At 45.7% G+C, this 26,328-nt stretch overlaps 1 protein-coding gene across 3 annotated transcripts in view; it reads left to right on the forward strand.

Annotated features, from left to right (window-relative positions):
• The first annotated feature begins 894 nt into the window (after positions 1-894).
• IFI44L (interferon induced protein 44 like) overlaps positions 895-26,328 on the forward strand; it is a 31,274-nt gene continuing 5,840 nt past the window's right edge. The window contains exons 1-8 of one of the 3 annotated variants that reach the window (XM_083743479.1): positions 950-1,230; positions 2,213-2,712; positions 2,804-2,855; positions 4,699-4,894; positions 6,368-6,520; positions 12,682-12,853; positions 13,613-13,713; positions 14,596-15,481. In XM_083743479.1, coding sequence (XP_083599605.1) covers positions 2,220-2,712; positions 2,804-2,855; positions 4,699-4,894; positions 6,368-6,520; positions 12,682-12,853; positions 13,613-13,713; positions 14,596-14,808 — 1,380 coding nt within the window. In that variant the 5' untranslated portion in view covers positions 950-1,230; positions 2,213-2,219 and the 3' untranslated portion in view covers positions 14,809-15,481. Of the gene's footprint in view, positions 1,231-2,212; positions 2,713-2,803; positions 2,856-4,698; positions 4,895-6,367; positions 6,521-12,681; positions 12,854-13,612; positions 13,714-14,595; positions 15,482-24,470; positions 24,608-25,785; positions 26,286-26,328 lie in introns of those variants that run through there. The other 2 variants (XM_083743480.1, XM_083743481.1) reach the window with 2 other exon arrangements.

A 26,328-nucleotide genomic window follows, 5' to 3' on the forward strand; every position in this document is an offset into this window, starting at 1 on the left:
AAAAGAGAATTAGTCTATACTATTCTTGTGCTGATTTCAAATGCATGAATCCCTATAATGACCAATGGAAAACATTAACCCTGGTATGGTTGGACTGTCACCACCAACTGTAAAGCTGCAGAAATGTGGAGGGCTCCACCTGTTGGTTTTCTGTCTGTCATGCAGCTGTGGAAGCTGGTGTGGGCAACCTTTTTTCTGTTAAAGGCTGCATTATCTCAGGGGCTGACATCAGCAGCGGGCCAGAGCGACGGCAGGGCCAAAATAATAAGGAACAGACCACCCAACGTTTTACAGATTAACATGGGGACGCTCTAATAAGATGAAACCCCCCCCCCCCCACTTCTGCTGTAAAAGAAGTGCTCTAATTCATAGTTACAAATTGGTGAATTTAAAACTGGATTTAGTTCTGACTGTTCCAGGGTGGAGATGGAAGCATAACAGACCATACTCTAATTTTATCGATAGTTTTTTCAACTTCAAAAATGCAGACAAATTCCATCTATTAAATTATTTAAAAACAACTCTAACCTGAATTTGCATGGAACTGAAATTGACAGTTTTGCCTGTCCCTACACACAGGCCCACTACTGACTGGGCTGCCAGGGTGGAGTGCCCCACACATGTAAGAAAGGGGGAGTTTTGGCTACAACACAACTGATGCGATCCTTTCCCTCTCTCTGCCTCTCATGTGAATGTGGTAACTGTAGGACTGCTTTGCTCCAACACTCTTCTTCCCCCCAGACTAAGGGAAAGCAGACTCTTCCCTGCATTAGCCAGAGCCTCTATCAGTCAAGAGCAGCCATTCATCCCCACCCATTTGCTTTGCTGCCCGAACACCCAGTTGCTCTTTCTCCTTGCAGGATCTCCGCAGCCTGGATTCAGGGACACGAGCTATTCAGGGACAAGCTGAGACCCCCTGCACCCCTCCCTATATGCTCACAGTCATTTCAGCTTTGTGTAGCATTCTGTCTTACTGTCAGGTATCTTGCAAGAAACTTCTATTCTAGTTCTAGCTTCCTCCCCAAGAGGATTTCCCCTTAGTCACGGACTCCAGGAAACCCGAGAACACGTGTTACTGATTCTGAGCACCTCTGGACTTCCACTTTCGTTTCCAATTGCCGACGCGAGCTGCTTCTTGGAGGGAGGCGGCTTGTTTTCAGACGCTCCCGGGCTTCAAATCTGAGGTAAAACAGAGCTCTGGACCCAGGAAAAAAAAATACGCCAAAGCTGGTAAGATCATGTCATGATGATATTTTCCTGCCACATGCAGCTAAATAGAATGGGGACTTGCCTGCTCCATACTGCTTTTTGTGATTCAGCAGCTCATTGCTTTGCCTGTATGTTTGTGAGAGATTTCTGAATCTGATCCTTCAGTGAAAGGGAAGCTTTCGGGAGGGCACCAAAATTTGCTAACTTTATCTACAAGCGCCGTGTTAATCTCTTGGGTGGAGTCAGAAAGCCTCAGCTGGCATTGTCCCATGTGAAAAGAAAAATACTATTCTTCGCCATCTAGTGGTGCTTCCTGTTTTTTCAACCGTTAGATGGGGGAAAGCTGCTTTATATTTGCAGATCACCACGAAACCTGATGCTTATTTAATACAGCAAGCTGAAGGCATGCGCAGAGCAAGCCTCCTCCCCATGCTCACTCAGGCATGTTCAATGGGTTCACAGACCAGCAGCACAAATCTGTGCAGGTTGAATCAAATGAGGCTCTTATTGTCAAAGCTTGTTCTCCAGCTCCTAGCATGTCTTGGGTGGGGCTGTAGGACTGAAGTCTTCTTAACATTTACCCTGTGGAGGTTTGAAAGAGAAATGTGGCATATGTGTTTGAAAGCCTTGATTCCTGCATGCTGCTGCTGCCCATCCATTTATGTGGAAGCATGACTTGCTCCATCAAAACTTTATGCTCCCAATTGTTCCTCTGAAGTGCTGCCTTTTCTGTTCCACATCTGATTCATATGGGGCAGGTAGGGATTGCTTTATGAAAATGGTCTAATGTGCAACATGGGAGGCTTAGAGGAACATGTCTGGACAAGAGGTTCCCCAGTCCTGGCCTACATTGGCTGGAAGTGGGTTTCTGAATTTCAGACAGGGATATCGCCTAAACATGTCTTGAGATGCTGGAAATTGAACTATGACCTTCTGCCACCTAGCTTTGGCTGTTCCCAATTCCAGAAATATTTATATTCCTACTATATCTCATTTCTTTCAGATTAAAGATGGCCTCATCTCGATTGACCAAAACTGAGAGAAAGGCGCTGCTGGATATTTTGGGATGCCAACATCTAAGCCTTCTCTATAAAGCAAGTTTGCATACCTACAATGTCAATGCATTTCATAACAAATGCGACAATCAGGGCCCCACTGTAGTTGTGGGATACAATGCAAGTGGCTATATCTTTGGAGGCTTTACTGAACAGAGTTATTCTTCAGCTGGAAAATACCTATTTGATAACAATGCTTTCCTGTTTAGATTGAAAGGGAAAGAGCAGGAGCCCAGCATACTAAAATTCCCAGTCAAGAATGCTGCTGAGGCTGTCCTTGACAATAGTGCATATGGTCCTACATTTGGAGCTAACACACTTGTATTCCTGTCTGAAAGCAAGAATAGTGTTACCACAGATGCTAACACTAACAGTTACACACTCAGTGCAGAAGAACTACATGGAAATGACCAAGTCCTTTTGGAATGTGAAGTATATCGAGTTGAAGGTGAGCTGAAACAATCATTTAAAAGTTATTTCATTTTTTGAAACCTGTTGATTTGCCCTCTTGCTAATATCAAATTTAATTTTCTCCTTAGGGCTGAGTAGCATTTTGGAAAAACCATGGCGGGAGATGACATGGACAGCTGAGTAGGTTACTAACTCAATAAACACTCCCACCCCATTTTCCCCCACCCAAACACCATTTAGGCAAGCCAGTGGCATTGTTTCATTTACAGTGGTACCTCGGGTTAAGAACTTAATTCGTTCTGGAGGTCCGTTCTTAACCTGAAACTGTTCTTAACCTGAGGTACCACTTTAGCTAATGGGACCTCCTGCTGCCGCCGCCACGTAATTTCTGTTTTCATCCTGAGGTAAAGTTCTTAACCCAAGATACTATTTCTGGGTTATCAGAGTCTGTAACCTGAAGTGTCTGTAACCTGAGGTAACAGTGTATTTATTTAAGGCATTTATATACAATTGAATCCATATAATTTCCAAGTGGTTTCAAAGTTACCCCAGTTCAAGGCCACATTATAGCTGGGCTAAAGTGAGGGCCAAGTGAGGGGTGTGGCTTGTGGAGAGTTCTGAGGGGTAAGATTGAGGCCTGGAGGACTACATTTGGCCTTGGCCCCTGAGATTCCCAACCCCTGCTTCTAACAGGTGTCACTTTCTTATCTTTTCTTCCTTTGGCTAGTCATCCTCTCAGGTACACGGTCTAAACCACTGAGCCTCTTGGGCTTGCTGATCATAAGGTCACCAGTTGGAATCTGTGCGATGGGGTGATCTCCTGTTGCTTTGTCCCAGCTCCTGCCAACCTAGCAGTTTGAAAGCATAACAGCGCAAGCAGATGAATAGATATCGTTGCAGTGGGAAGGTAAATGGCATTTCTGTGCACTCTGGCACTCGTCATGGTGTCCTGTGCACCAGAAACTGGCCACGTGACCTGGAAAAAAACCTGTATGTGGACAGATGCTGGCTCTCTTGGCGTTAAAACTGCTCCCATAGTCAAATTCAGCTGGACTGAACCATCCAGGGATCCTTTACCTTTACCTTACCATTTCAGGATGACCTCCAGTTGTGGTTTTGGAACACGCCCCCCCTCAGTCCAAAAGAAGAGTTATACGGCAGCCTTATAGTCAGTGTAGAAGGAAATCCCGTTCCATTCATTGCGGATATAGAACAGCATCCTTAACCCTTGAACATCCTTTATTTATCATTATGGTGCTGGGGTCTGACTAGAAATAAAATTAATGATTGATTTCAAATTGAATTCATTTTAACATCAAAATAGAATTTATTGATATTGCAAAACCACACCCAATATGAAATGCATTGGCGGTGCATTGGAGTCTACCGTGCTAACCTAAATTCATCTGTGGACTATCAGGGAGCACTGGGGAATAAACAGAAGCATGCACCATGTTATTTGAGGCTACAGCTTTACCTGTCATGACCCTGGCCTCAGATAATGTCAGATGATGGGAAGTTGGGTGTAACTTGGACCTAATGGCCTGGCAGGTCAAATGGAGAAGGCTGCCAGGCCCAGTGAGGCCCACAAGCTGCAGCTCCCCACCAGTGGAGATTAGTTTAAAAGCTGATCACTTCATGAAGGGATGTAGAAAGATCTCTGCATTTTCTTATTTTAGGAGAATCAGGCAGGGAAGGAAGATATTGTATGGGGCAGTAGGCTAAAAATGGTGGTAAACAGCAGAAATTAGTCTCCAAAGAGAAATGCTTTTGGAGGTGCTATTTAAGCAATTTCTCAACAGCTGTGGCCAATTTAGGTCACTAAACATGTAGGTACTCTATGCTAAATTTCAGAAGGTTTGTACACATTATCTTCATTTGATTCACAATTAAAACCCTAAGGCGTCAACATAATAGAGTGTTGCTTTGCTTATCAACTTTAACACTGTTACAATCCAGAATATATGTAGATATGATTAAGCTAATATGGTTAATAGACAGATGTATTTTGCTACCTTGGCAGGAAAAGGGAAGCACTGATGAAAGAAATAAGAACTTACAAACCTTGCTTGAGTGCTGTGCCCCAGTGTCGGGTTCTGCTTGTTGGGCCAGTTGGAGCAGGGAAGTCCAGTTTCTTCAACTCTGTGAATTCAACTTTCCGAGGCTACGTGTCAAGTCAAGCTGCAGCAGGATCAGATTCCACAAGTCTGACAAAGCAGGTAGCTCTGCACTGATAAAGCAAAGGTTAAGGACGGGCCTCCAGAACATACAGTGGTGCCTCGCAAGACAAAATTAATCCGTTCCGCGAGTCTCTTTGTCTTGCGGTTTTTTCGTCTTGCGAAGCACGGCTATTAGAGGCTTAGCGGCTTTAAGAAAAAGGAAAAAAACTCGCAAGAACTCGCAAGGCGTTTCGACTTGCGAAGCAAGCCCATAGGGAAATTCATCTAGCGAACCGACGCAAAAACCGAAAAACCCTTTCGTCTTGCGCGTTTTTCATTTTGCGAGGCATTCTTCTTGCGGGGCACCACTGTATTAAGTTCGTAACCCGAGGTACCACTGTATTTCCAAACATGTTGGCCAATAACTAATGGCAACAAAATGATACACGAGATTCAATATATACTTCAACTAGGGTTCCTAGACTACAATTCCCATCAGCCCTTGCCAGGAGACCATTTGAAAACCATAAAAAGCACAAAACACCTTGTCCTCCCCCTTCCTTTCCTGGCTGTTGTAAGGATTTTCAAGCTGCAAAGAAAACATTCAGATACCTTCAAAGAGCCAAGCCCAGTCCTTTTGGCAGCTGACTGATTGTAGCCCATAAGCATATGTCGGCACAGAAGCGACTCTTGATTAATGCCAATTGTCCACATTACAGAACAACCAAATAAAGCCGGAGACGGAGGCTCGTTTATGGCAGGGACACACATCCAGATACGGGCTTGCTTGGCACAGCAGGATGCGGTGAGCTCCCTAGATCCCACTGGGGAACATTGCCAGGATTTTTGCCACATAAATCCTGGCTTTCCTCTGCCTGAACCTCCTCTCTGCCCACGGAGGGCAATGAGGAGCTACCACCATTGACTCGTGACGTGACCATACTTAACTTGCCTTTCTAACCTGTTTCTTGTGTAATGGAACTTTTGTGGTTTTATACAGAGCCACAAAAATTACAGTAGATATTATATATACTAGTAGGTGAAATGGGACGCGGGTGCCGCTGTGGGTAAAACCTCAGCGCCTAGGACTTGCCGATCGAATGGTCGACGGTTTGAATCCCCGCAGCGGGGTGCGCTCCCGTTGTTCGGTCCCAGCGCCTGCCAACCTAGCAGTTCGAAAGCACCCCCGGATGCAAGTAGATAAATAGGGACCGCTTACTAGCGGGAAGGTAAACGGCGTTTCTGTGTGTGCTGCGCTGGTTCGCCAGATGCAGCTTGTCACGCTGGCCACGTGACCCAGAAGTGTCTGCGGACAGCGCTGGCTCTCGGCCTATATAGTGAGATGAGCGCACAACCCTAGAGTCTGTCAAGACTGGCCCATATGGGCACGGGTACCTTTACCTTAGTAGGTGAAATACAGTAGATAGTATCTATACTAGTAGGTGACATTTGTCATTTACATATGTAAAATAGAAAGGAAAGCAGATAGGAATAGATTTCAATATGGTGTTATTTGCATTTTTTTAAAAATAGTATAGGACTTACCATCTTAAAAGCGGAAGCAGTAGAACCCCACTCCCAGTCATCTTCTGTGATACCATGGGACTTGAAGCTCAACCCAACGCTGGTCTCGACATTGAGGATGTGCGCAGCATATTGGAGGGCCATATTCCTGATCGGTACTTGGTAAAATCCATCCTCTGTTGTTCATTTTAGATTGAGAGATTATCATTTAGGAACCTCTGCTTTTCATTTCTAATTTACTTCTATAATGCAAACATCACACTTCCTGTGGGCCACCATTATAACCCCAGCAAGCACAGATTTATTTTCCCAAGTGGTTTGCCAGGCTAAGGATTGATTTGCATCCACGAATCAATGACATGGCTTGGAAACACAGTTGCTAGAAGACTGGTCCTTGGGGAAAGCTGATCATGTGATTTGGCTCATCATGGAGCCATGGTAGTTTCAGCCCATGCCATCAAAACTCAGCTTCTTCAGAGTGAAAAAAATATTGAAACCATTTGGGAAATAGCTCACAGATCAGCTTATTGTGCTGAGCAGCCTGAACAAGGTTGGGTTTTTAGTTTCCACCTGCAATTGATTGGATGTGCAAGTTAGATCTATCTCTTTGGGAAAATCCAAATGGCCATTTGCTCTCTTTGGCCACCAAAGAGCAGTCTCCCTCCCCTATGGGGGAGAGCGGTACAGGGAATCAGTGGAAGAAGAGGAAATGTGGAAAAGCCCTTGGAGGAGAATTTGGGAAATTGCTTGTTGTAATGGTATCCTCAGTACTAGATTGAGAATACTAGAGTACTAATTCTGGTTGTTGGTTTCTGCTTCCTTCACTGAGCAGCGAAGTGCTTGTCACAAGACAATGTTTACATTCCACAGTCAAGTGCTGTTGGGTTTTCTCACGGGAAAGGAGACTGGATGTGACGTACACTGGTTTCCTGTTTTTCACTGTTCTTTGCAGTTCAGTGTGATTCTCTCCGTGCTTTAGAGGAGAGAGGATGCCTTTCTCTGCTCCGGCAGAGGGAAGATGTTTTTCTGTAAATTACCAGCTTTGAAGTGTAAATAAAGTAATATAGAGCATGTTGGCACGTACTTTTCATCATTCCGCTGTGCACTGGACACTGCTTATCTCCAACATTTGGTTCCGGGCCCAGAACAACGCAGTGTTTTGAGAATGGACTCCAGAAGTCGGGCTCCTGGCAAAGGAACAAAGGAGCAAAGAATTGGGGTGCCGGCAAAGAATCGGAATGCAGAGGGCCGGATCGGACGATATCTCTGCGCGTCAAGATGATTTGATGAGGTATGTGCTACAGCTCCGGGCAGCCTGCCAGCTTCTAATTAATGGCTTTATGGCTGGACTTTGAACTTTTATAGCCGGTTTTGCCGTGGCACAGGCAAAAGGCTAGAAGGATAAATTTTTCCTATGCTGGGGGAAATCGAAAGTAAAGCAGCTGCAGCAGTGTCGCAGCATGAATTTAAGACAGCAGAGAGAACTTTCACTTTTGAACTTGCCTTTGGAATGCGGTTTGAAGCAGCTGCAGATAAGCAAAGCAGTTAAGCAGAAAGGCACAGGTTCACAGGCAGAGGCTGTTTTGAATTTGCTTTTGGATTGAAGCAGCTGTACACAGACGCAGCATGTATAAAGCAGCCTGATTTAAAGCAGCAAAGATGACGCTAAAGGCTAATGCCAAAGTCATGATGGCCCTTCAGGATGCTTGTGGGATTCCTAAGCTCAATAGGAAGAACTATGCGGACTGGGTTCTCTATGCAGAGGCTATTCTGCAGAAAGAGGGTCTGTTTAAAGTTATTACAGAGACCCCCCCAGCTCGAGTTACAGATGAATGGAAAGCTATGGATTCCAAGGCAAGGGGAACTCTTACGTTGATAGTATCCCCAGAAGAGCTCTGTCTGTTGCGTGATAAGACCTCAGCCAGAGAAATTTGGGACGCTTTGAGAGAGGCTCACTTGAGGACAGAAGCTGGGTCCACAATGTTTTACTTTAACAAGCTGCATAATATGGCTCTTGCTGAAGGTGGAGATGTGCGTATACATCTGATGGAGATGCAGAATCTGAGACATGAGCTGCAACAGAGAGGACTCAACTTTCCAGAGGAAGTGTATTCCTTTATGATACTACAATCTTTGGGTTCAGGTTGGGAGTCTGTTGCGACTCAGATTGCTGTACAGCCAACTGCTCAGCTAACAGTGGACTATGTTACTGCCGTGATATTGAATGAAGCGGATCGCCGGGGTGCTAGCTGCATCAACAAGGGGGAGACTTCACAGACGTCATCCCATAGTGCAGTGGAACCACCAGATGGCGCCAAAGCTTTGAAGGCAGTGAAATGCTACACGTGTGGACGTCTAGGCCATATGAAGAGGGAATGCAGATATCCCAGGGCCAAGACAGAGCAGCGCAGCGAAAGCTCATCGCGTGGAAAAGGCCGAGGCAAAGGCAAAGGTCCGGTGTCCAGGACAACGCAGCACAAGGCAATGGTCTCACGCTTCACTCCAAAGGTTGCAGAGGTCCAGAAGACATCTAGATCTTTCTTCGTTGTTGATTCGGCTGCAACGCATCACATGTGCAATGATAAGCGACTGTTCGTGTCTTTTACACCGCAGGAAGGTGCGATTCACCAGGCGGATGACCACACAATTCCCAGTAAAGGCTACGGAACTGTTGTTCTTCACAGTTTGGACTTATCGATACAGGATGTGCTTTATGTGCCAGATGCCAAGCATAATCTGCTCAGCGTTGGACAGCTGAATGAGCGGAAAATTGACGTTTCCTTTAAGAACAAAAGGTGCATCATCACAAAGAAAAATGATTATGTATTGCATGCTGAATATGTTGATCGTTTGTATGTTTTGTATTTTGATGATGTTGTGCAGGATGACACTTGTTGCATTGCAGGTTCTAACAAAAGTTTGCATGCAGAATGTATTCACGATTTTCATCGAAAATTTGGTCATTTGCATTTTGAGGCAGTATCTAAAATGCCTGCCTTGGTTGAAGGTATGACTATTAAACCCTGCAGGTACCACATGAAGTGCAAGGCATGCGCAGCAAACAAGGTAAAAATGGCTGCGAAAGGTAAGGTGTCTAGTAGGCAAGCTACAGAACCATACCAGGTTGTTCATGCTGATTTGGTTGGACCACTAGCGCCCTCTTTGGGTGGAAACAGGTACTTCATGGTTCTCATTGATGCATTTTCCAGGTATATTTATGTGTACAATCTCAAGCAGAAATCAGAGGCTTTTCCAAGGTTCAAGGAATTCTGTGCTTGGTTGGGAAATGTGCATGGTAAGAAGGTAAAGACTCTTTTCAGTGATCGCGGGGGAGAATTCACTTCTCAGCAGTTTGAAGCTTTTCTGACTGAGAAAGGAATTCAACACGATTTGTCTAGTCCTCGCTCGCCATGGCAGAATGGACTTGCGGAACGAGCAAATCAGACATTGCTTCAAGGGTTAAAAACCTTGCTGCATGATGCCAATCTTCCAGAGAGTTATTGGGCCGAAGCTCTCTCATGTTTCACTTACAGTTATAATCGCAGGTTATCTTCAGCGATTGGTTGTACCCCCTATGAGAAGATGTTTGGCAAGAAGCCATACATCAAACACATGAAAATTTTTGGTTCTGACATGTGGGTTCACTCACCACAAAACTCCAAGTTAGACAAGCGTGGATTGCATGGTATCTTTCTAGGTTATCAGAAAGGGTCTTACAGAATAATGATGACTGACTCTAAGACAATTAAGCTCACAAGAAGTGTTGAGTACAATGCCAAGTGGGGGGAGAATGTGGGAATTTTCCAATGTTATCCTGATGACAGTGATGAAACTGAGGATAGTCAAAAGCAACCGCAACAACCCACACCCACTGATGAAGGTTCTGAGTCTGAGTCTGAAACTGAATCGGGTGATTCAGAGGATTTCAAGAGTGCGAAAGCCTCTATGCGACCCTCTGAAAGCTCTGATCAAGAATTGGAGGAACCATTGTTCACAATAGGTCACTTTTCTCCTAAGAAGGAAGAGGAGAGTGTTGAAGACTTAAGGCTAATTCGCAGGTCACAGAGAGCAACAAAAGGCAGACCTCCAAAGAGATTTGCTGATGAGTTTGCTAAGATAGCAGTAACAGCTGTTAAAAGCTCCAAGAAGGTGTTTGAACCTTCAAGTTTCCAAGAAATCCAGGATTTGGATTCAAAGGAAGCTGAGCCATGGTTAAATGCCATGAAGGCTGAGCTTGATTCCTTTGGAAAGGAACAAAACATGGGACCTTGTTCCAGTAGTTCCAGGAATGAAACTGCTTGGAAGCAAATGGGTCTTCAAAGCGAAGACTGATCAAAATGGCAAGATAGTCAGACACAAAGCCAGATTGGTAGCCAGAGGTTTTGCACAGGTACCAGGTGAAGACTATCACGAGACCTACTCACCCACCGTGAGGTATGAGAGCATTAGGCTTATGCTCAAGCTAGCTGCAGAAGAGAATCTACACATTAGTCACCATGATGTGAATACAGCTTTTCTGTACGGATCTCTAGATGAATCACTTTATATGCTTCCACCTGATGGCGTACAGGTAAAACAGGGATTTGTTTGTGCTCTGAAGAAGTCCCTTTATGGTCTCAAACAAAGTGCACGGTGTTGGCACACAAAACTCACTGAAGTATTGTTTTCTCTAGGTTTTAAGCAAGGGAAAGCTGATCCATGTGTATTTGTCAAAGAGGAGGGGCAAAAGAAACTGTATTGTTTGTTTTATGTTGATGATCTTTTATTCTTTTGGAAGGATATCACAATGTACAATAATGCCCTAGCTCAATTGAAAGAGCACTTTGACATGAAAGATCTTGGTAAGGTAAACAACTACCTATCTCTGGAAATAGAGAGAGATCAAGATGGTAACATTCTAGTACACCAGTCACGTAAAATTGCTGATGTGTTAAGCAAACTAAACCTGATGGATGCTAACCCTGTAGACACACCGATGACAACAGGTTATCAGGTAGATGACACTGGAGAAGCATTTTCTGATACTACACTGTACAGAAGTGTGCTAGGCAAGCTAAACTTCATTGCCAGATGTTCAAGACCTGACATTGCTGTTAGCTGTAATTTGCTAAGCAGACAAGTCAACAATCCTACTGTTAAGGATTGGAAAGCTCTGAAACGCATAGCGCGGTATTTGAAAGGCACTATGCATTACAGACTGAGATTTAACAATCAGAAGTCTGGTGGTCTTGAGATATTTGCAGATGCAAGTTTTGGAAGTGACACTACAGACAGGAAAAGTACGTCTGGAGTTTGCTATAAGTACAATCAGGGTCTATTTGATTGGTCATGCAAGAAGCAAACAACAGTTAGCTTAAGTACTTGTGAAGCTGAACTGAATGCACTGTCTTATTCACTTAAGGATTGTGAATGGTTGTTACAATTGTGCAAAGACATAAAAATTCCTGTCAAATGTCCAATCCAGGTTTACCAGGACAACAAAGCATGTTTGGCTTTCCTGAATTCTGAAGGTTGTAAGCAAAGCACGAAGCACTTGCAATTAAAGTTACAACATGCTAGGGAACGTATTCAAAAGGGACTCATAACGGTGTCCTATATGCCAGGTAATGAAATTCCTGCTGATGTATTGTCCAAGATTGTATCAAGGGATCAACACTGTACCTATGTGCAGAAGTTGGGTTTGTACTAATATTGTACGAACACGCTGCCCAGTGATGTTCACAGAAAGGGGGAGGATGTTGGTTTCTGCTTCCTTCACTGAGCAGCGAAGTGCTTGTCACAAGACAATGTTTACATTCCACAGTCAAGTGCTGTTGGGTTTTCTCACGGGAAAGGAGACTGGATGTGACGTACACTGGTTTCCTGTTTTTCACTGTTCTTTGCAGTTCAGTGTGATTCTCTCCGTGCTTTAGAGGAGAGAGGATGCCTTTCTCTGCTCCGGCAGAGGGAAGATGTTTTTCTGTAAATTACCAGCTTTGAAGTGTAAATAAAGTAATATAGAGCATGTTGGCATGTACTTTTCATCATTCCGCTGTGCACTGGACACTGCTTATCTCCAACACTGGTACTACACCCTCACCACACTGGGTAAAAATGCTTTTCAAAATGGGGCGGCAACTGACTACATGTCATTTTTGGTGTACCTGTATGCACAAATGGTCACTTTATATATCAAAGATGGCTGCTCCATGAGCACTACGTGGGGGCTGTCATCTTTTTGTATGTAGGTTCATCGATTGCTATGTCTCTCACACAACCCTATAGGAATTTTATTCTGTTGCAGCTATCTTATATTTTTCTTCTATTACCCTTTTCCTTTTCAGTTTAATCCATCCTGTGTTATGAGCCCCAAAATGCCAAACTATATCAAGTGCCCCTCTCCAAAAGACCGGATTCATTGTGTTGCATTCATTATTGATGGGTCCAAGGTTGAGATCCTCCCTGAGAAGCTGGAAGAAAAACTGAAAGAAATCCGTCGAAAAGCGAACAGTTTTGGTCAGTCTTTTTAATTTATTTTACATTTATGTTTTGATCAGCCTCAATGTAGTTAATACAGTGGTACCCCGCAAGACGAACGCCTCAGAAGACGAAAAACTCGCTAGACGAAGCAGTTTTTCGTTTTCTTAGCCGCTTTGCAAGACGCATTTCCCTATGGGCTTGCTTCGCAAAACGAAGCTTGCCCCGCAAGCTCCGGGGATAGCGGGGAAGCGCAGCGCGTCTTCCCCGCTGTCCCCGGACCTCTTTTGAAGCAAAGGGGCGGCAGGGAGAAGATCACTTCTCCCCGTTGCCAGCCCCGCAATCTCTGGGGACAGAGGGGAAGGCGCGCGCCTTCCCCTCTGTCCCCAGACCCCTTTTGAACCAAGGGGTGGCAACGGGGAGAAGCGATTCTCCCCGCTGCCCTTTCCCTTGCTTTAAAACAGGTCCGGGGACAGAGGGGAAGGCGTGCGGCGCTTCCCCTCTGTCCCCGGACGGTATCCATAGGAACGCATTGATTGATTTTCAATGCATTCCTATGGGAAACCGTGCTTGGCAAGACGAAAAACTTGCAAGAAGAAAAAACTTGCGGAACGAATTAATTTCGTCTTGCGAGGCACCACTGTATCTTATTTCATATTTTTAAAAATGGCTTCAAATAGTTTTTTGCTCATTGCTAAAAACAACAACAACAATAATAATTGTGGTGGCTATTCCCAATTCAAAAGGAAAAAACAAACATATATTGTACTCCTTTTTTATAACCTAATCTTCTTACAGGTGTGCCACAGCTTGTTATTCTGACTAAAGTGGATCAGATTTGTCCTACTGTTGAGGAAGATACATCATACGTATACAAAAGCATGGCTGTTCAGAAGCAGGTAAACTTAAATTAAAAGCTATCTTGTCAGGCTTTTCTTTAATATTTTAAGCTTTCTGTTACTTTTTCTTTCCTTGTTTTGTTTTGCTTCTGCTCATACTTCTTGGGTTTTTTTATATCCTCTACTCTGGGCTAATGAGAATATACACTTGAAGGTAATGGCTGGCTGATAAATGTCCCTGGACTCAGCTACACAGATGCAAATAAAACATTTTAAAAGGTTTGTGAAATGCAATATACCAAAGTGACACTAGCTGGCGACAGTGAGCTGTATTTTTCAAAACATTTTTTTAAAAAAGCATTTTCACAGCGTTTCTAAATATGTGTGTAGATTCCTTCCCTGTGTGAGAGGCAGGAAAGGGAAGAGGTCCCAGACTGAGAGGCTGGGAAGGTCCATCCCTTTCTGTGTGAGAAAAGGTTTAAGAGCTACCTTTGCATTTTTCTTTCTCTTTCTGTTTAGATTAGTTCGCTTTTTATTGCATTGTATTATGAAAAACTGTCATAACATCTTTGCGCTCTATATGTGCAAAGCACATCTAGAGGTTTGTAATTTAGAGTGTGTTTGTAATTTAGAGTGTGTTTGTAATTTGGAGAGTGTGTGGCCTGAGGAAAATCCTGAGGGTCACAGTGAGGCTTACCCTGGTCTAGGCTATTAAAGGTCATAGGGCATTGATCCAACACTTTTCAGTTGGACCTGGAAATGGACTGGACCTTGTTTCTTGTAAGTGGCCCTGAAATTTTTTGGTTTGGGTTCAGTGTACGGATATGGGGCATAAAAATATAATTAATACAGCCAGCAGTAGCCTTGTGTCAGCTGATGGGACCAAAGGGGCATAAAAATAGTGTTCCCTTGGTAACAAATCACATTTTATTTCCTTTACAGATGCGGCTAATGGAAGCAAAACTTGGCATCCCTCTGTCTCATATAGTTCCTGTTAAAAATTATTCCTTGGAGCTGGAACTGAGGAATGATGTTGATATCCTGATACTCATGGCAGTGAGGCAGATGCTTCGTTTAGCTGAAGACTACCTTGACGACTGTGATGACGATCCTCCGGTCAATCGTTCCATTAAGGATTGTTATGCTGAGCCTTGATATATTTACTGGAGCCCATTAGAATTCCAGTTTATGCTTTATATTTTTAATAAAAGTGACCAAGTTTATTCTCCATTTAGGGAGATGCCATTCCAGATTTGAAACATTCTTACATTCTAATCTCAGTATCTTGCTGCTCCTCCTGCTGTATGTTTGTGGCTAATGGACAGGTTAACTGTAGAGCTGCAAGGCTTTTATGTTCTTTTGGCCTCCAACATCCTTTCCAAACCTAAAATTCTGTTTCTATTATAAGACAATCATTAAGACAATAATACTATATAGGTAGCTTGCACGAGGTCCATTACACTGCGACTCCAGGCTAGAAACCAGATTGGTGTGTGCACTAGAGATGTGATCTAAAGGGAAAGAGAAATAAAAAATACCAGCTGCCAGGAAAACCAGTTATGCTATGAGCAAGTGCAAGAGGGTAACTAAGCCATTAACCAGAGGCCTTGGAAAAGTTGAGAAAGTGGTGCAACCTCAAGTTATAGACGTGATACTAGGGAGGGGGGGCTTATATACAGGGGTTGATGATTCTCACGTGATATGCCAGATCAATAAATAACTAGGTATAAAATGGACTTCCATGTTGATGAGAAATATTTCAGGTGTTTTGTATCTTTTTAATGTTACTGCTTTCTTAAAACAAATAAATAAATGCATGTGAAACTCAGTGTATGAATGAATTCTGAAGTTACCAGCTGCAAAATATGCCACCCTTGGTCCCTGAAGTCCTTACTCAACTTGGAGGATCTTGAAAAAGGGGGAAAGGAAGAAGGAAAAGAAAGGGTAGACAGTTAACCTGTTGCTGTAAATCTCAGAAAAAGAACTATCCCCGTAAGAGCACATAGTGCTGCTGTGGATAGATTTTTCTGAAACTGTTGCTCATATATGCTAATAATTGCTTGGCTAATAATCTCAGCGGGACGCGGGTGGCGCTGTGGGTTAAACCACAGAGCCTAGGACTTTCCAATCAGAAGGTTGGCAGTTCGAATCCCCGCGACAGGGTGAGCTCCCATTGTTCGGTCCCTGCTCCTGCCAGCCTAGCAGTTCAAAAGCACGTCAAAGTGCAAGTAGATAAATAGGTACCGCTCCAGCGGGGAGGTAAACGGTGTTTCCGTGCACTGCTCTGGTTCACCAGAAGCGGCTTAGTCATGCTGGCCACATGACCCGGAAGCTGTACGCCGGCTCCCTCGGCCAATAAAGCGAGATGAGCGCCGCAACCCCAGAGTCGGCCACGACTGGACCTAATGGTCAGGGGTCCCTTTACCTTTAATAATCTCAGCAATGCAGCAGTTCAAGCTCAATAACCTTTGTGTCTCAGAACTGTAGGGATGTTTAGGACTGAATTGCTGCCTTCATGTGCATTGTTGTGACGTGGGGTTTATGATTTCAGCTCTCTTGACATAATATGCTGGAGACAGTTCTCTAGTAACACTTCTTTATTAAAGCAACAAAACTGAGACTTGAGGAGGGGAGAGCTACATTTATAGGGACAGGGAACAAGCTAGAAAGGATACATTTTGGAGGGAACAATATCAGGCAATCACAGTCCTGCCTTTTGGAGGCAACCAATAAGACAGAGGATCCAAATACAGCAGCTTAAATTAACCAATAGTAGCTGTACCCCCTGGAACCAAAAGGCAGTTACTTTACCCTAATGCAAATACAGACAATAATACAGATATAAAATTCTTTGACTCAATACACAACACCCCTCCCCCCCAGTGAGCACAGCAGACGTAATCTCTCAGGTACTGTGGGGTCCTACAACTTCTACTTGATCTCCTGACAACAGGTGTTGCTGGTTCTGGATTGGGTGTCACCTGTGGTAGGGGGGCTGCTATAGGGGTTTCGTCAGGAACAGATGGAGTCCCAGACATCTCAGGGTCCCCTACCTGTACCTCGTCATCCTGAGGACTAGCAGACCCTGGTTCATTTGCTGAAGCCCCTCGTGATTGCACCTCTGGGCCATTTTCACTCTGGTCTTGCAGCTCTGCACCGTTAGCCAGGGATGAATTATCAGACTCCTCCCTGCTGAGTGCCCGGCACCTCAGCTGATCTATATGTCTCTTCCAAACTTGCCCATTTTCCAAGGTCACATAATAGGACACAGGTCCACTAGCCCGGGTGACCACACAAGCCACCCACCGCGAACCTCGTGAATAGTTCCTCACCCAGACCAGATCTTCACGGGCGAAATACCTTGTTGTGTCGGTCTCAGCCTGGGGGTTTGCTCTTGAATTACGGTTTGGCATTTTATCCGGGTGGACATAATCCAGCACCGTTACCAATCTTCTACCCAAGAGCAGCTCAGCTGGCGACTTGCCCGTCGCAGTACACGGCGTCGCATGCTGCAAAAATAACATTCGCGCGATGCGAGCTGACCAGTTACCCTCCATTAAGCGCGCAATGGATTCTTTGGCTGTTCTTACCATGCACTCCGCCTGCCCATTGGAGGATGGGTGAAAGGGCGCGGATGTGACCCTTCTTATGAAGTTATCAGCCAAGAATGCCCTGAATTCTTGGGATACAAAAGCTGCCCCATTATCTGATATAATGGTCTCAGGTAACCCGTGGGTTGCAAACAGCTGCCTCAACACCTTGATTATGGCAGCTGATGCCATGCTAGGGACCATCGCCACTTCTAACCATTTGGAATATGCATCGACGATAACCAAAAAAACCTTCCCCTGGAATGGCCCAGCAAAATCTAAGTGCAGCCGGCTCCAGGGAGCTCTGGACTGCTCCCACCAGTGAACTGGTGCTCTGGCCACTTCTGGCCGCACCTCTTGGCATGCCTTGCATGTTCGTACCCATTGTTCTATGTTCTGGTCCATTCCAGGCCACCACACATAACATCGGGCTAGCGACTTCATCCTGACCATTCCCGGGTGTCCCATGTGAAGCGTCTCAAGAACCCTGTTTCTCAGTGGTGCTGGGATGATCACCCTATCTCCCCACAGGAGACAACCCTTATGCATGGATAACTCGTGCTGCCTTGTTGCATAAGGCCTGAATTTGTCTTCATGCGGACCACCTGGCCACCCCCTCCCCACCCAAGTGAGCACACGGGAGAGAACAGCATCTTTCCTCGTTTTCTCAGCAATATCAGTAGCCGTTACAGGAGCCCCCGGAAGTGTTTCCAGCATCATTATGTGCTCCGCTGGAGCAGGATCCTCATTGCTCCCGCCAGGAAGGGGCAATCGACTCAGCGCATCAGCGTGGCACAACCGTTTCCCCGGCACATGGGTCAAGGTGTACTGGAACCCGTTCAGGAATATAGACCAACGCAACATTCTGGGGGAGAGAATTTGTGGCGTTTGTTTGTTCGGGTTGAACAACCCCAACAGTGGTTTGTGGTCCGTTTCAATGGAGAAATGACGACCGTACACATAATCATGGAACTTTTTGATTCCTGCCACAATTGCAAGCGCCTCTTTGTCAATATGAGCATAGTTACACTCCGTGGGCGACAACGTACGGGAATAGAAAGAGATGGGCTTTTCCGACCCATCCGGTTCCCTATGACTCAGCACCGCCCCCAGGCCGTATTGAGAGGCATCACATGCCAGGACCAGCGGCTTCGATTCATCATAATGAGCAAGGACGCTCTTGCTACTCAGCATTCCTCGCAAGGAGTCAAAAGCCTTCTGCTGCTCCTGCCCCCATTGCCACACATTCTTTTTCTGCAACAGTCTATGTAATGGTTCAGCTACCGAAGCTTTCTGGGGTAAGAACGAATGATAAAAGTTAATAAGTCCCAGGAATGACTGCAACTCCGTCTTGTTCTGTGGTCCTGGTGCCTCGATGATGGCCTTAACCTTAGCATCTGTGGGGTGGATGCCTGATGCATCAATTTTAAACCCCCAGAATTCCACAGTTGGCACCCCAAAACTGCATTTTTCCTCTTTTAGTTGCAACCCCACTTCCTTGAACTTGAGCAACACTGCACGGACACGCGCAACCAGTTCCTGTGGGTCTTTTCCAGCAATCAAAACGTCATCAAAAAATGGCAAGACCCCCGGCAGACCTCTTAACAGGCGTTCCATGAGCCCTTGAAAAATCCCTGGGACCACACAAACTCCAAATTGTAATCTGTTAACTCTGAATGCCCCTTTATGTGTGACAATAGTCTGTGCTTCCGCTGATTGTGGGGTTACTGGCAGCTGTTGGTAAGCTTGTGCCAGGTCAAGTTTGGCGAACACCTTGCCCCCAGCCAGTTTAGCCAACAGATGTGATACGACTGGAATGGGGTATGAGTTTCCCCTGAGTGCCTTATTGATAGTACATTTGTAATCAGCACAGATCCTGACTTCCCCATTTGCTTTAAGGGGCGTGACGATTGGAGTCTCCCACTTAGCGGAGTCCATGGGTGAGAGAACTCCCTGCTTGACCAATTTATCCAGCTCTGCTTCGATCTTGGGTTGCAGTGCAAATGGCACTCGCCTTGGTTTGAGTCGGATTGGGGTCACCCCAGGGTCCAATTCGAAGTCAACTGGGGGCCCTTTATAACAACCCAGTTTTCCATTAAAGAGACCAGCAAATTCTTTGCATAATGCCTCGCTCATCTCAGGGCAGGTTTGGATTGAATTAAGCCCTGATATACTCAGTCCCAGGATGGGAAACCAGTCAGTGCCCAGGAGACTGGGGCGACTGCCCTTCGCAATCACCAGTTTGAGTACCGCCTGTTTGTCCCGGAACTGTACTCTCACGGCACACATTCCCATGACATGGATGCGGCCCGCTGAGTATGACTGCAAAGTTGCCGGGAAGGGCTCCAGAGGGGGCAACTTACCCCTGGGGAAGAATGTCCTCGCGGTCTGGTCCGACACGATAGTGAATCCAGATCCGGAGTCCACCTCCATGTCGCACAGCTGATCCTCAATCTTCACCTTGACGTGTGCCTTGCCTTGCGCTGGAAACTGCACGACCCTCCCGTTGATCTCTGTTACGTAGTGGCAGTCCTTTAGAACATGGTTTGCTGTGGCCGATCTGCGATGCTCCAGTCTAGGTGCTCCTGTTGCTCCCAACGCCGCCGATCTACAGACCCTGGCGATGTGACCTGTCTTTCCACACGTCCGGCACATAGCATCCCGGAAACGACAACTCTTCCGCTCATGGTTTCTGCCACAACCAGGGCACCTGCCTCGGTGATCTTTGTGCACTGTGCAGGCCTGACACACTGACTCGACCCCACGGAATGGGCTCTGGCTCGGAGTAGCCTCTAGCTCGTCCATGGCATGCGCAACTTCTATCTGTGGCTTAGGGACCCTGTGACTGGCATCAAGCTCCTCTCTTTCATAATTCTCTGTGGCGGTGGCCTCCTTCAAGGCTGAAGCAAGGGTAACCTCTTCTTTAGCCACGATGCGTCTTCTGGCTTTCTTGCTGCTCAGACCACCGACAAACCGATCCAGGAGAGTCTCTTCCAGATCTTGGAAGTCGCAGTGCTGAGCGAGTTTCCGCAGTTCAGCTAGAAATGCAGATACAGACTCCCCAGCATGCTGCTGCCTCTTATGAAACTCCATCCGCCGGGCCATCTTGGTCTCAGGAGGCGCTAAATGGCTTGTTAGGCAGGCAAGAATATCTTTGAGAGATGTCTCACTTAGCTTCGCTGGGGCAAGCAATGCCTTGGCCAGCTTGAAGGTCTCAGGCCCACAGTAGCTCAGGAATGTGGCCCTTCTTTTGCTGGCATCGGTGATCCCTTGAGCCACTGCAAAGACCTTGAAGCGTTCGACGTAGTCTTCCCACGTGTGGGGCTCTGATGGCTGGAAGGGCTCCAATATCCTTGGACTCTCCATTGTCCTGTGGGCAGGGTCGTCTTCTCAGCTGGCCAGTGAGTCTTGTTCTTAGCTACAATCCAGACTCTGAGGCAGGGCTGCGTTTAACCGCTCCTCAGCATTCCGGATCCCATCCTCGTCGCCAGTTGTTGTGACGTGGGGTTTGTGATTTCAGCTCTCTTGACATAATATGCTGGAGACAGTTCTCTAGTAACACTTCTTTATTAAAGCAACAAGACTGAGACTTGAGGAGGGGAGAGCTACATTTATAGGGACAGGGAACAAGCTGGAAAGGATACATTTTGGAGGGAACAATATCAGGCAATCACAGTCCTGCCTTTTGGAGGCAACCAATAAGACAGAGGATCCAAATACAGCAGCTTAAATGAACCAATAGTAGCTGTACCCTCTGGAACCAAAAGGTAGTTACTTTACCCTAATGCAAATACAGACAATAATAATACAGATATAAAATCCTTTGACTCAATACACAACATGCATGTCAGTACGCCTTTCAACCGATGTCAGCGACTGGGCTCAATAACTGGTTCTGCCCCGACTGAGCTAGGCGACTGGAGCACTTTCACAGACCTTCCAATCCTGGAAAGCAGGTCTCAGTGCACTGGACTCACAACTGTGCATTGTGAGCCCCAGACTCAGCAAAGTATAAATAACGTGGAAGCTAGCTGTGAAGCATAACTTCTTTTATTTCTAATAGCTACTACAAACTAACAAACTGGCTTGTGTGAGTGTTACATCTCCCACTCAGCCATCTAGTCACTACATAGATAAGACTCTCTCCACACCCAGGCAGTCAGGAGTGGAAGAGTAGAAGAGCAGTTTCCTCCCCCTCCTTTCTCAAAACATCAGATCAGGAGATTCTTGCAATGGGAGGGGGTGAAAATATCAACAGTGCATTCACATCTTCTACTTAAAGGAACTCGTTTGGGGTACATGTTCCAGAGATGCCACCGTAGTCTTGGCTGGGCACAGGAATCTGGCTGGCATAACCCATGGTCAAAGCAATTATTTAATGCTTTCCCCCCCCTAATAGCGTTTGTAGTGTTTTCTATCATGGTTGCTTGTTGGGAGCTCCTCTATCTTTTTAAGCTGATCAACGAGGAAATGGTATTTCATCTTTTTGGATGTTTACCATTAGCATCTGTTGGCATGTTCACAGTAGCAAAACCAAGTCACACAGAGCAAACTTGTGAAATTATAAAGACCTGTGCAACTTGGGACCTAGATATATTTCCCCATATCAGCCAGCTCAAGTTCTCAGATTGCCCCAGGGGGCCACAGTAGGAGTTGTTGCCAATGCATCAGAAGGAATGCATTTCCTCTATAATGGGTGATGCGGTATTTCCTGAACAGTAATTTACCCTGCTGAAATACCTGGTGTTCTGAAATACCTGGTGTTAGTCAAATGTAACATACAGTGGTACCTTGGTTCTCAAACTTGATGCGTTCTGGGAGTTTGTTCGACTCCCAAAACTGCAGAAAAACCAAGGCATGGCTTCAGATTGGCTGCAGGAGCTTCCTGCACTCAAGCAGAAACTGTCAGACATTCAGCTTCTGAAAAACATTTGCAAACCAGAACACTTCCAGGTCTGCGGCTTCCGGGAGCCAATTTGTTTGGGAGCCAAGTGGTTTGAGAACCAAGGTACCACTGTAATTTGATCATACTTTAGGAGGAAAACAGACCTGAAATCTGATCAAAAATATTTCTGAAAACATTATTTTTATATGTGTGATTTCTTCTGTTATAAAATGTTCATTTCAATTAGATGTGAAGTCTGTTATTAGTATTTGTCTGAATTCAGGGTTTTGTTTTTAAATGTTGACCAGGTTTGCCCTCTAGTGGAGAACAATACAGACAATTTAAGAAAGATAAGGCACTCTTCTGAATCATATTGAATTTAGTGGCTTGATGCTGAAATAATGAGATGGCCTTGTGGAAGAGAAGGGATTTCCTACAGCCCTTTGCTATGTATAGTCTTCAGCTCCTGAGAGTTTAGCCTGTGCCCTGTGCCTTACTGCAGGAAGTGTTTTTATTCTTTAATCCTAGCAAGAATACAATTCCAGCTGTGACTTTGTGACTCGGGATGTGGGTGGTGCTGTGGTCTAAACCACTGAACCTCTTGGGCTTGCCGATCGGAATATTGGCAGTTCGAATCTGCGCAACGAAGTGAGCTCCCATTCCTCTGCCCCACCTCCTGCCAACCTAGCATTGCGAAAGCACACCAGTGCAAGTAGATAAATAGGTACCGCTGCAAAAGGAAGGTAAACGAGGTTTCCGTGTGCTCTGTCTCTGAAAGCAAGATGAGCGCCACACCTCCATAGTTGCACCCCCATAGACTTAACCATCCAGGGGTCCTCTACCTTTTGCTTTTTTGTTTTTTGATTACATTAATGAGCAGTGCTATTTTTATAGAAAAAGAGGTGCTGGAACTCACCATGAACAACTCCCTTGTTCTCTTAAAATGGCAATGGAGCCCACCTGAGAGGTGCCAGACTGGTTGCAGTCAGGCCAGAAATCAAACGCCTGCAGGGAGCTTGTTACTATTGCACAGAAGACTAGTTTCTACATTCCACCCCCATCCTAAATCCAGGCAAGCAAGAGACATTATTAGGGTTCAGAGACAAATGTCACTCTTCCCACTCGCATTCACACACACGAGCCTCATTTTCCGGTACTGGTACTTCAAGCATTGCAACCTCTAGGCCATGTTCAGCAGTAAGTAAGGTTTGAGGATATATGGTATACATCCATTTGTTGCGTGTTCAGACCTCCCCCCTAAATAAAAACATATTTGACTCAAATTTTAGTTTGGGTTTTTGGCAGAATTTAGGCCACAACTTTATTGATTACAGAAAGTGAGTGGTTGCACAGGCTCTGGTTCGAATAACTCCCTGCACCCTTGCAGGTAGTGCTGAGCAGGAGCTCTATTAAGGGTGAAAACCTGAGGTAGGCGGAAAGCCCGGGAACGGACTATGTCCACTCCCCAGATGCCCTCCTGGACTCAGGCACGGGCACAACTCCCTCTCAGGGGTTGACCAAACCAAGTTGAGTCCCTGGATTACTTTAACAGAATATCCTTTACACAGGGATGGCAAGACTGTTCCCCCATCCCTATCACCTGAACCAGTGCCTAACCACAACCTTATAAGTTCGCCTACGTGGCAGGCGAAACCCAAGTGGCAACAGCCAATCAGTCAAGTGGGGGAAATTCCTGCCATACCTGTGTCCCAACAACAGACGACACGTGATGGCATAGCAAGGTCAATCGCAAAATGCCCTAAATATAGGGAGAGGTGGGCGGGTGCTCTGATGCACAAGCCGAAAGAGGAAGCTCTGGGTCACATGCATAGGTATTTATAGGTCCCTCGATCCATTTAGACAGTACCCTATTGGCTAGATTAAACCCAGCAATGAGGGACCTACCAGTTGGGTGTTATGGCTGACCAATGTGCCTACCCACAACCAGAGGGCCAGTCTCCAGGTCTCACCACAACACGTGCCCTCCTTGAGGGAGGACATGCTCTCTTGCACAAGGTAAAGGAAAGCAGACTCTTCCCTCCATTAGCCAGGCCCTCTATCAGCCAAGAGCAGCCATTCATCTCCACCCATTTGCAGGATCTCCGCAGCCTGGATTCAGGGATGTGAGCCATTTGCTCTTGCACAAGCTGAGACCCCCTGCACCCCTCCCTATATGCTCACAGTCATTTCAGCTTTATGTAGGATTCTGTCTTACTGTCAGGTATCTTGCAAGAAATTTCTATTCTAGTTCTACCTTCCTCCCTAAGAGCATTTCCCCCCTACATAGTCACGGACTCCAGGAAACCTGAGAACACGTGGTTCTGCTTCCTGAGCACCCCTGCACTTTCACTTTCGTTTCTCCCTTGCAGACATGAGCTGCTTCTTGGAGGGAGGAGGCTTGTTTGCAGACGCTCCCGGGCTTCCAATCTGAAGTAAAACAGAGCTCTGGACACAGGAAAAAAAAAATACGCCAAAGCTGGTAAGATCATGTCATGATGATATTTTCCTGCCACATGCAGCTATTAAAATAGAATGGGGACTTGACTGCTCCATACTGCTTTTTGTGATTCAGCAGCTCATTGCTTTGCATGTATGTTTGCGAGAGATTTTCTGAATATGATCCTTCAGTGAAAGGGAAGCTTTCGGGAGGGCACCAAAATTTGCTAACTTTATCTACAACTTAATCTCTTGGGTGGAGTCAGAAAGCCTCGGCTGGCATTGTCCCATGTGAAAAGAAAAATATTATTCTTTGCCATCTAGTGGTTCTTTTTGTTTTTCGACCGTTAGATGGGGGAAAGCTGCTTTATATTTGCAGATCACCACAAAAACCAAATGCTTATTTAACACAGCAAGCTGAAGGCAGCACAGAACAAGCCTCCTCCCCATGCTTACTCAGGCATGTTCAATGGGGCCTAGCCCCCTAAGTAAGTATTGCAGCTGCAGTTCACAGACCAGCAGCACAAATCTGTGCAGGTTGAATCAAATGAGGCTCTTATTGTCAAAGCTTGTTCTCCAGCTTCTAGCATGTTTTGGGTGGGGCTGTAGGATTGAAGTCTTCTTAACATTTACCCTGTGGAGGTTTGAAAGAGAAATGTGACATATGTGTTTGAAAGAGCCTCTCCTTCTCCCAGAGGGGAGGAGTTGTGATCAGGAGCCGTTCCTGCGCTTTGCATTGGGCATTACGGCCCCTGCTTGCCATCACTGCTGCCGCGCTGCACTCCCAGGCAGCCTACCAATCAAGGGGAGTCTTGGGGGCGGAGTTTAGCCGCTCAAATGCAGCCGCGGCAGCTCCTGCCCCTCATTGCGCTGCCATGTTTCAACGGATCACACACCCACCCTTCCCTTTAATTCATCGCTTCGTGCTTGAACTTGCTATGGACCTGTGGTTGGTCACCTTGGTTGCCCAAGGGGCCTGGTAGGAATTTTTATCCAACTGGCAAATTGGCACCAGCCACTTCGTTTCTCGCCTACCTTGTAGCACATCGTCACAGTCCTGGCCTACATTGGCTGGAAGTGGGTTTCTGAATTTCAGACAGGGATATCGCCTAAACCTGTCTTGAGATGCTATAAATTGAACTTGGGACCTTCTGCTACCTAGGTTTGGCTGTTCCTAATTCCAGAAATATTTATATTCCTACTATATCTCATTTCTTTCAGATTAAAGATGGCCCAATCTCGATTGACCAAAACTGAGAGAAAGGCGCTGCTGCATATTTTGGGATGCCAACATCTAAGCCTTCTCTATAAAGCAAGTTTGCATACCTACAATGTCAAGGCATTTCATAACAAATGCGACAATCAGGGCCCAACTGTAGTTGTGGGATACAATGCAAGTGGCTATATCTTTGGAGGCTTTACTGAACAGAGTTATGCTTCAACTGGGAGATACCTGTTTGATAACAATGCTTTCCTGTTTAGATTGAAAGGGAAAGAGCAGGAGCCCAGCATACTAAAATTCCCAGTCAAGAATGCTGTTGAGGCTGTCCTTGACAATGGTGGATATGGTCCTACCTTTGGAACTAACACACTTGCATTCCTCTCACAAAGCAAGAATAGTGTTACCACAGATGCTGACACTCACAGTTACACACTCAATGCAGAAGACCTACATGGAAATGACCAAGTCCTTTTGGAATGTGAAGTATATCGAGTTGAAGGTGAGCTGAAACAATCATTTAAAAGTTATTTCATTTTTTGAAA

Source organism: Podarcis gaigeae, assembly GCF_964106915.1.
Source record: "Podarcis gaigeae genome assembly, chromosome: 6".
In the NCBI taxonomy this organism is placed as follows: domain Eukaryota; kingdom Metazoa; phylum Chordata; class Lepidosauria; order Squamata; family Lacertidae; genus Podarcis; species Podarcis gaigeae.